General features: G+C 41.0%; 1 protein-coding gene across 3 annotated transcripts in view; it reads right to left on the bottom strand.

Moving 5' to 3' along the window:
- The window catches only part of BPNT1 (3'(2'), 5'-bisphosphate nucleotidase 1), a 26,062-nt gene that overhangs the window by 5,722 nt on the left and 9,219 nt on the right, over positions 1-11,121 (bottom strand). Inside the window, exons 5-8 of one of the 3 annotated variants that reach the window (XM_055084024.1) lie at positions 10,231-10,279; positions 8,922-9,013; positions 7,701-7,793; positions 4,517-4,839 (exon numbers count right to left, since the gene is read on the bottom strand). In XM_055084024.1, coding sequence (XP_054939999.1) covers positions 4,612-4,839; positions 7,701-7,793; positions 8,922-9,013; positions 10,231-10,279 — 462 coding nt within the window. In that variant the 3' untranslated portion in view covers positions 4,517-4,611. Of the gene's footprint in view, positions 1-4,516; positions 4,840-7,700; positions 7,794-8,921; positions 9,014-10,230; positions 10,280-11,121 lie in introns of those variants that run through there. The other 2 variants (XM_055084025.1, XM_024130696.2) reach the window with 2 other exon arrangements.

Consider the following 11,121-nt stretch of genomic DNA (forward strand, 5'->3'; position numbering starts at 1 on the left):
GGCAGGCGGACTCTCAACCACTGCGCCACCAGGGAAGCCCCCAAAGTATGAATTTTAAAAGAGTCATCTTGGACTTCCCTGGCAGTCCAGTGGTTAAGACACCGTGCTTCCACTATAGGGGGTGCGGGTTTGATCCCTGGTTGGGGAACCGAGATCCCACCAGCTGCACAGTGTGCCAAAAAATAAATAAATAAATAAAAATCAAATAAAATCAAATCAGTCATCTTACTAATGCCTGTAATATTCATACAAAACTGAGGTCACTGAGGGACTTCCCTGGTGGTCCCGTGGTTAAGACTCCATGCTTCTACCGCAGGGGACGCGGGTTTGATCACTCGTCAGGGCACTAAGATCCCGCATGCCGCGTGGTGTAGCCAAAAAAAAAAAATATCTGAGGTCACCGATAGAAACCGCATGACTCTCAGCAGTAACTTGCTATCAGCCTTTCATTAGTTGCTTGACTTATTTTTTGGTTATACTGTAAAGTAATCACTGCTGTAAAATTCAGACTTCAAATATTGAGATGAAGAGGCCAGCCTGGGAGAATGAGGAGAGCCTCAGTGAACACAAGGTAACCAGCTATTCTTTTTAGGATTACTGTATTCAATGACACGTTCAAACCATTAACCCTTGCTGCAGACTTCTGAGTAAAAGCTTTCTCTTTCTTTTAAGAAATCTGTGTCAAGTCTTATTACGTGCCAAGAACTATGCCAGGTATATTTTTTGAGGGAAGAGGGGCTGTGGCTTTTGTCAGATTCTCAGAGAGGTCCTTGAGGCAGAAAAGTTAAGAACTGCCCAACAAGGTCTTTGCAAGGAGAAAAGGTGGGAGCTGTGTAGGATGGGGACTTTGCTCCTACGGGGAATGGTACCTCCTTGGGAATAAAAGATGTAATGGCATTTTGTAGTTACCAAAGTAGGGGCAAAGAGAAATCATATTGTAGTGACTATCAGGAATATATTTTTGCTTTGAAATGTTTTACATTTTAAAAAAAATACTGCTATTTTTAAACTTCCATTTTTCATCCTCTTATAAGTAAATGCTTTTAGAGGGAGATCACTTTGGAAGCTGCTGTAAAGGCTTGTTGAGGGATGATGACAGGTTTCACCTAGGGCACTGGCGGTTGATATGGATGAGACTTTAGAGAAGAATTAAGAAGATCCATAGGTAGGATCAGATTGATAGGATGTGAGGCAGGAAGGAGGCTAGGATGGCTTTCAGATGTCTGGCCAGAACAGTTAGAAAAATGGCGGTGCCATTAAGCAGATAGGAAGTAGGGAGAGGAACACATCTGGGGGCAGGTAGAAAGAGGATGCATTCCAACTGGGGATGCCAAATTTGAGATACCTGATGGATGTCATCATGACAACCAAGGGGCAATCAGATGAGAAGAGATCAGGGATGGAGATCAAATTGTGTTCCAATTCACAATGTTCTCAGGAGGATGGGAGCCTAGGTGAATGAATGGGGTAAGCATCCAGAAAGGGGCAGGCAGGCCCATCCTGGAGTCTGTAGAAGAAAGGTCTGAGAAGTAATCCAAGAGGATCCTTGAGAAAATAAGGACTGGCAAGAGGCCCGGGGTCTTATCCAAATGGCTTATCACTGAATCCTCTTAGATAAAAAAGACCCGAACTACAACATTTAAAAAAAATTCAGAGAATTCCCTGGTGGTCCAGTGGTTAGGACTCCGTGCTTCCACTGCAGGGGGCACAGGTTTGATGCCTGGTCGGGGAACTAAGATCCCACATGCCGTGTGGTACGGCCAAAAAAAAAAAAAAATTCAAATGTTGCTGAAATGTGTCTTTAATGGCAAATTACAATCTTTAATCTCTTCTCCCTCCCAAACTCTTATTTCACATTTTGTAACAGCTCAGTATTTCTTTTAATAATTCAATTGCATCTCAGGGTAGATGATGGATGGATTTTGGTACCTTATTTCCTGCTCCTCCCACCCGCAGCACATCATCAGGGTTCATAGCAGCAACGCAGTCCGTAACCAACTGGCTGTTATGGGACCGGGTAGTTGTGATAATGTGTTTCCCGGCAGGCACTTCTTTCAGAGAATAATTGTCCCTCAACCATGAAATAACTGAGGTACAAATAAAGAGAAACTGCTTGTTTCTATCAGTATATTTCAATTCCTCTGTCAGACTTGGGTTAAAGCCTTTAGCAGGTGTAAATGAGTATTATGAAGAAATATATAGAATACATGCATAATAATGTAGTCATCTGATGGGAAAAAAAGAAGTCAAATAAGCTACAAGGAGGATATCTGAATGGTCTCTATATTCTAAGTTAGTTAAAATAAGGTTTTCTTTTTTATGCTGTCTTTTTCTCTTACAGTAAAAGCAATATATATTTGTTGTAGAAAATCTTGTAAAAATTTGACCATTATTATATAAAGGATACAGAAATATCAACCAGTACAATAATGTATAGGTTGTAATAAGTCCTAACAGATATGTGATGCTGACTAGTCTAACAAGCAGTTTCATAAGTCTTTGTTTTGGTTTCATATCTGTTGCTATTTCTGCTACCAAAGTATGAATTTTTTTTTTTTTTGTGCTACGCGGGCCTCTCACTGCTGTGGGCTCTCCCGTTGCGGAGCACAGGCTCCGGACGTGCAGGCTCAGCGGCCGTGGCTCACGGGCCCAGCCGCTCCACGGCATGTGGGATCTTCCCAGACCGGGGCACGAACCCGCATCCCTTGCATCGGCAGGCGGACTCTCAACCACCGCGCCACCAGGGAAGCCCCCAAAGTATGAATTTTAAAAGAGTCATCTTGGACTTCCCTGGCAGTCCAGTGGTTAAGACACCGTGCTTCCACTATAGGGGGTGCGGGTTTGATCCCTGGTTGGGGAACCGAGATCCCACCAGCTGCACAGTGTGCCAAAAAATAAATAAATAAATAAAAATCAAATAAAATCAAATCAGTCATCTTACTAATGCCTGTAATATTCATACAAAACTGAGGTCACTGAGGGACTTCCCTGGTGGTCCCGTGGTTAAGACTCCATGCTTCTACCGCAGGGGACGCGGGTTTGATCACTCGTCAGGGCACTAAGATCCCGCATGCCGCGTGGTGTAGCCAAAAAAAAAAAATATCTGAGGTCACCGATAGAAACCGCATGACTCTCAGCAGTAACTTGCTATCAGCCTTTCATTAGTTGCTTGACTTATTTTTTGGTTATACTGTAAAGTAATCACTGCTGTAAAATTCAGACTTCAAATATTGAGATGAAGAGGCCAGCCTGGGAGAATGAGGAGAGCCTCAGTGAACACAAGGTAACCAGCTATTCTTTTTAGGATTACTGTATTCAATGACACGTTCAAACCATTAACCCTTGCTGCAGACTTCTGAGTAAAAGCTTTCTCTTTCTTTTAAGAAATCTGTGTCAAGTCTTATTACGTGCCAAGAACTATGCCAGGTATATTTTTTGAGGGAAGAGGGGCTGTGGCTTTTGTCAGATTCTCAGAGAGGTCCTTGAGGCAGAAAAGTTAAGAACTGCCCAACAAGGTCTTTGCAAGGAGAAAAGGTGGGAGCTGTGTAGGATGGGGACTTTGCTCCTACGGGGAATGGTACCTCCTTGGGAATAAAAGATGTAATGGCATTTTGTAGTTACCAAAGTAGGGGCAAAGAGAAATCATATTGTAGTGACTATCAGGAATATATTTTTGCTTTGAAATGTTTTACATTTTAAAAAAAATACTGCTATTTTTAAACTTCCATTTTTCATCCTCTTATAAGTAAATGCTTTTAGAGGGAGATCACTTTGGAAGCTGCTGTAAAGGCTTGTTGAGGGATGATGACAGGTTTCACCTAGGGCACTGGCGGTTGATATGGATGAGACTTTAGAGAAGAATTAAGAAGATCCATAGGTAGGATCAGATTGATAGGATGTGAGGCAGGAAGGAGGCTAGGATGGCTTTCAGATGTCTGGCCAGAACAGTTAGAAAAATGGCGGTGCCATTAAGCAGATAGGAAGTAGGGAGAGGAACACATCTGGGGGCAGGTAGAAAGAGGATGCATTCCAACTGGGGATGCCAAATTTGAGATACCTGATGGATGTCATCATGACAACCAAGGGGCAATCAGATGAGAAGAGATCAGGGATGGAGATCAAATTGTGTTCCAATTCACAATGTTCTCAGGAGGATGGGAGCCTAGGTGAATGAATGGGGTAAGCATCCAGAAAGGGGCAGGCAGGCCCATCCTGGAGTCTGTAGAAGAAAGGTCTGAGAAGTAATCCAAGAGGATCCTTGAGAAAATAAGGACTGGCAAGAGGCCCGGGGTCTTATCCAAATGGCTTATCACTGAATCCTCTTAGATAAAAAAGACCCGAACTACAACATTTAAAAAAAATTCAGAGAATTCCCTGGTGGTCCAGTGGTTAGGACTCCGTGCTTCCACTGCAGGGGGCACAGGTTTGATGCCTGGTCGGGGAACTAAGATCCCACATGCCGTGTGGTACGGCCAAAAAAAAAAAAAAATTCAAATGTTGCTGAAATGTGTCTTTAATGGCAAATTACAATCTTTAATCTCTTCTCCCTCCCAAACTCTTATTTCACATTTTGTAACAGCTCAGTATTTCTTTTAATAATTCAATTGCATCTCAGGGTAGATGATGGATGGATTTTGGTACCTTATTTCCTGCTCCTCCCACCCGCAGCACATCATCAGGGTTCATAGCAGCAACGCAGTCCGTAACCAACTGGCTGTTATGGGACCGGGTAGTTGTGATAATGTGTTTCCCGGCAGGCACTTCTTTCAGCTGAAACCCGAAGGCACCTAAACCTAAAACTGCCCAGATTGTTCTCCCCAACACAGCATCTGGTCCTGCCTATGTAAATGGGTGAAACAATGGCAAAGCTTGTCATCATTTGGAGAGAAAGGTTCGCCATAAATAGAACATTTAGTTATATTAGCAACATGATTTTTTTAAAATAAAAACATGATAATGTTATAAAGTACAAAAGCAGTATCATCGACAAAGAAATTTTCCTGAGAACATCACCTGGTTATTCTCATTGTTGTTCTGGTTAATAATTGGGTTTCAGGGAGTTCCCTGGTGGCTTAGTGGTTAGGATTCTGGGCTTTCACTGCCGTGGCCTGGGTTCTATCCCTGGTCGTGGAACTGGGATCCCACAAGCCACACAGCACGGCCAAAAAAAATAATAATAATTGGGTTCCAAAGGTATGGAAAGGAACTTCTGGTTATTCCCTGGAGTCTTCAGGAAAGGCAACATCACATACTGATTCCTGTTCCTTTCAGAATTATCCAACAATCTCATTATTGTATTTGAAAATAGCTGTTTGCGAAAGGTACGTAAGTCCCCAGGAAATGAAACACCGTGCATCGATGACTTTTCATTGTCCAAGGAACAGTAAGGAGCACATTACTGTGGGGGCAGGGAACGGTGATAATATAATAACTCTGCTATAGAGACAAAGCGAGTGAATATGCCGATACTGCAGAGTGGCCATGTACAACGGGGTCAGGGTTAAAAGATTTTATTGATAACTGTGGTGGTAAAATGACAATGACAGTGCAATCCCAGAATCTGTGTTTTCCTCTGCAGCACTCAAAGAACTTTCAGCCACGTTGTTATAACTATATACTTCATATAGAAACACATAACCGGTATTTCATGGCAAGTAAACCTGATACATAAAAGATTAACACGAAGTCATCAAAATACCACTATATCAATAGAGTAGACATACAGACATATATTTTTACTTAATACCAAACATGTACCACGCACCATACTAAGTGCTTTACATATATTATCTCATTTAATCCCCAGAACAATCCCATGAAATAGTATTATCATCCTTATTTTACGGATGAGAAAAATGAGTTTTGGAATCATTCGGTAACCTGACCAAGGACTCTAGGAAGATCATAATCAAACTCAGGCTCATCTGTGTTCAAAGCCAGTATTTTTCGGGACCTCCCTGGTGGTCCAGTGGTTGAGACTCTGCACTTTTACTGCAGGGGGCATGGGTTCGATCCCTGGTCGGGGAACTGAGATCCCATATGCCACAGGACGTGGCCAAAAATAAATAAATAAAATTTTTTTAAAAAGCCAATGTTTGTCGTCACTCAACTAGTAGACTACCTTGGTTTACTTCTCAAAATGCTTTCACACACATCATCTTATTTACCCTACAGCAGTACTCTGGGTGCTGTTATAGTGAAATATGCTTGGGCTGCAGGGCTGGATCCCCTGGGAAGCGGACTCTGAGATAGGCAGGGTGTTTTTTAAGGACTGCCCTTGGGATCAACACCTGCGGAAGGGCGGGGAGTGGGCAAAAGGAGAAACCGAGCTGTGATGCAGCCACGACCACAGCTTCAGCCAACCCCACGGGGCGCTCTGGAGCCAGAGTGGCTCTTCAGAGTTGTACCAAACTGGGGACAACACATCCCAAACTGGGATGAAATGCCAGGCCTTTACACCACCCCCAATCATCAGTCACTAGAAATGGACTGCCTTGGGAAGGGGCGTGTCACTGGCAAGGAGGTTCTTCACAGGTGAGGCGATCCCCAAAGAGGCTGAGAGCTGAAGGCTTTGTGCGGACAGCACTCCCAGCAAATGGGGCAACAGAGGAACCAAACAACAAGCACTGGGGGCTCAATGTCTGTTCGAGTGCTTCCCCTCTTCCCTCTTGAGTTTACACCATAGGAGAGGCTGGAATCGGAAAAGTACAGAGAGGCTCTGTGCGCTCGTCTTGCTTCAGCTCAATTGCTGAGATTAATTTCATGTGCTCAAGAAACCTATTTATTAATTCAGCTCTCCAGTTATTCTGAAAAAGAAAGGAAAGCATACTAAATAGAGGACATGAGCATTCTGGTCCCTAAAAACTCCTATGACCTCTGTGAATGAATATGTCAGCAAAGAGGATGGGACTGTGGAATCTGGCGCCCTGATGAGGTAAATGCAATCCCATGAGGCAGCCAGCTAGCCTTCCTCTGTGCTCCTGATCTCTCAGCCTCTCTCGCTGACTCTCTCCTGCAGAGTTCCCACACCAACTGTCTGGGGGTAAAAAAGGCTAACATTTTCACCTTACTGATGAGTTCAGTAAGATTCCTAATGGTTAAGGAGCTACCTCCGATATACAGACAGACTGGGTTTCTTTGCACTATTCCATGCTCTTTCCTTTGAGTGCTTCCCAGCTTCAGTATCTGTTAGAAGAAGTAATAAAGTCTGAATTGTAAAAAGTCTTTTTATCTGGCTCAAGAGAGCAATGTAGAACAACGGCTAAGAGCTTGGACTGCAGTTTCGATACCAGATCTGCCATTGACCAACTAGGGCAAGTTACTTGTCTCAGTTTCCTCTTCTTGAAAACAGGGATAAAGGCTTCCTTAAAGGATTTTGGTGAGTATCAGAATGAGATAATGCATGTGAATCCCTCGAGTCTGTCAGTACATAGTAAGCTCTTGATAAATGTTAGCTATGATGATAATGACTTTAAATTGGACATTCAGCCTTGAAAACTACCAACAGAGCTAAGCAACTTTTCTCCTTGTTGCAACAAATTTTAAGGCATAAGCAAGAGAGAAGGAAGAGAGAAGAGAAAGAAAGTGTACAGAAGGGAATGTGGTGAAGGGACAGGTAACAAAGGAGAGAAGCAAAGCAGGAGAAAATGAGCTGGTACATGGGACAGACAGTGACTACTGGGGTACCACAAGTTGCCTACCTCTTTTCTGCCTACCAGTGCAGCCAAAAGCCTAGCTATTTTTCTCACCTTTGCTTCATTCCTGGGTTCCCTTAACTTTTGATTTTCATTGTTCTGTGGAAAATGAATACAATTTTTCTAATCTTAGAAAGAAGTGATGGAAATTGTGAACAATTCCTAAGCGCTTAGATCTTTTTCTGATAGAAGGTGCCATGCACTGCAATATTATCTATGAATTAAATGCCCCTATTTCAAGTAACAGTATTAGCTTGCTTTAAAGTTTACATGATAACTGCAAACTTGTGTCTGCATATAATACTGTATAAACATTAGTCATATTAAAAGAATTAATGGACTCTTAAGCAGTTCAATATGAGACTTTCCCAGTAATGAATGCATAAATATTTCTGCTGAGTAATCGTAAGATGCCTATGATTATAAATAAAAAGTTATAATCACATAAGCGATATTAAAACCAACAGATTTCTCTTAGAAACAGAGATTAATCCTGCTCTTAACTCAAACTGGAAATTCAGAAGTAATAGTCCCCACTCCGGTTACTTTGTTTCTCCAAAGTTCTATCAAGGTCACGCTAAAGTAAATACCTTAAGTATTTTATTGCAACAATTTCCTTTAACATTTAACGTGATCTAACAGTATATTCCTGGTTTGGAATTACATTAGCCTCTTACTTCTAAGGAAGACAATTTTTTGGGAGTATAGTAGAAAGTCAAAGCAGATTAGAGAGTTAAATGAGAGAAAAGAGTACAAGAACATATTTAGTTAATGCTGACTATATTTTAGGCACTATGTAGTATTACGTGCAAAACAACATGGTTAGCCTCTTTTCTTGGTTGAAATGGTTCATTTCTTCAACGTGCTTCAAGCACCACCTGTAAATCAGGTGTCTCGATGACCAAGCTAACCAAGAGCCGTATCAGTAATTCCCAAACTTTTGCTTATGATTTGAATCATAAGGCATACATAAAAAATCTGTTCAAATCATACAGTGTGTCTGTGTACAGCCACATACATACATACACATTCCTGGTATCAGCACCCCCCAGAGGACCTGATTCAATACATCTGGGGTATGACCTGGGAATCCTTACTTTGAAAAGCTCCCCCAGATGATTGCATGTGCAACCAAGCTAGAAATCATTGGATCAGATAACATTAAGAATCATATAATACCATAATTATTTATCTAATAAAATATTTTGGTATCATTTATAGTAATACCTGGTAGTTGTAATATGGCTGGTTAATAACTCCTGCTATGGCTTTTCCTTCATAAGCAATTCCAATAAGAACTGTTACATTGTCAAGAAGACCTAAAAAGAAGAAATTCGTATCAATTACATAACTTTCTCAGGTTATGACTCATCAGCACATCAATGGCTCCAAGTTATTTTTGCAATAAAGGTAAGGAATTTGCAACGATTCGTCCATGATTAAACCTACTTTTGGCAAAATACACAAATTATGAGAGTTGGCCAGGGACAGAAGTAGGGACTATGGCCACTTAATTGAATTGATACACATGGTCTCATTAGTAATAATCTGTAAACCAATCAAGTAAATCAGCTATAAGTCTGCAGCCATCATCATTGGATTCCTCTGTGCCCCCCTCTACCACCATCCGACTCACCTCTGCCTGCTAGATCACTCTCAATTCCAGGATTACTCTCTAGATTTGCATTTCAAGCCTCTAAATTAAGATTTCTCACAGTGGGGCCAATGGACTAACAAGCAGCATTAGAATTAACTGGCTCAATTTTTTCAGTACAGATTCTCAGGCTCCTTTGCAGAGTTAGTGAATCAAAACCTCTGGAGGTCGGGGTTGAGAGCTGAACAAGCTGTTTAGGTGTTCTTACACTCACTAAAGCTGCCTAGAGCTCCCCTATTTCTCAGTGGATTACAGAGACGTTTTCACACATACTACGGGATTCACTCATCACAGATATGTCTCATCCAAGGACAGCGAGAGTTTTTTCTAGGAATTACGAGACAGTTTTCTTTTTTCAGCTGAGAACCAATATAAGAAAACCTACGTTGATCTTCCTCTCAAAAATAAGAATCTAAGCTTATGCTACGCTCCTAAAATCTACCACTGGCTCTGAGCCTGGCACTTCTCACTTTAACGTTGCCAACTTTATTTTAATTTGCTGCTTTCTAATTTTGCTCATCTTAGATAATTTCAGGAAGGAGAAATATTGCACTGTGTTTCAAAACCCATCTTTAGAGGTGAGGCTGTGAAGTGAGACAGCAGTTCGCAGAGGAAGCGAGTGAGGGATGGGCATGGGCTGGTGGCAGAGCAAGGCGATACAGTGACACTTTTCATCATTTTTCTACCCAATAAAGTTGGGGGTTCAGTATAGCCCCTTTGGTTACATTGGTTTAATGTTAGTTATTTTCATCTAGGGGACATTAGGATTGTGGGACTGGTGGAGTATGGGGGGGTGGTATTTGAAGGAGATTAAATGTTTACAACTAAACATCGTATATTAGTCCTACTGCTGTCAAATACAAATATAAAAGAGATACCAACCTTCAGTATATTCCTTGGTACCATCCACAGGATCAACCCAGACCACAAGCTAAAAAAGAGGAAATGTCCAAATTGAGCATATAAAATTTAAAAAACTGATTTAAATAGATAAACTAAAACTACCTTTTTTTTAATTTTTGAAATTATATTATGGGTGGCTTAAGCCAATGTCATCAGTTTTGTAATAATTAAAAAATAATAGTAAAAAAGTATTTTGTAATAAAATATTAACACAACATTGTAAATCAACTACACTTCAATAAAAAAAAATTTTTAATATAAAATGGTTAACTGGTAAAAGTTTATTGTTACCTGAACACTAAACATGTGGCCATGAACATCCTGGGCTCTAGATGGTGATATAAGAAAAACTTTAAAGTGGCACCAAAAATGTTTTGTGTGGATGCTAGTCATTTTTATGTATAAATGTTGATTTAAGATAAATAATGACAGTCTGATTATCGTAACGACACACGTATATGCGGCCAAGAAAAATGAATAGTTTATAAAACTGGCAGTAGCACAAAAAAGAAATCCCCTCTTCTTAGGACTTTTAATATGATTCAGGATACACAGCCATTAACCACTAGATGCTTGATGTAAATTTGTGGGGGCATATTTCTGACGGGAGACACCACATCTTTTTTTTCTATACTCCATATCACAGAACAAAGTGCCTTACTCATAGTAAGTGCTCAACGAATGACTGTTAAATAAATTAAAACTCAAAAATTAAAGAAGTTTGATAGTTATCTGAAGTCACAGATTTAATTTAAGCAACAATAAAAAGCAAGGGGGGTAATTTTTCTTTTTTTTTTTTTTTTTGCGGTACGCGGGCCTCTCACTGTTGTGGCCTCTCGCGTTGCGGAGCACAGGCTCCGGACGCGCAGG

Source organism: Physeter macrocephalus, chromosome 4 (genome assembly GCF_002837175.3).
Source record: "Physeter macrocephalus isolate SW-GA chromosome 4, ASM283717v5, whole genome shotgun sequence".
Lineage (NCBI taxonomy): Eukaryota > Metazoa > Chordata > Mammalia > Artiodactyla > Physeteridae > Physeter > Physeter macrocephalus.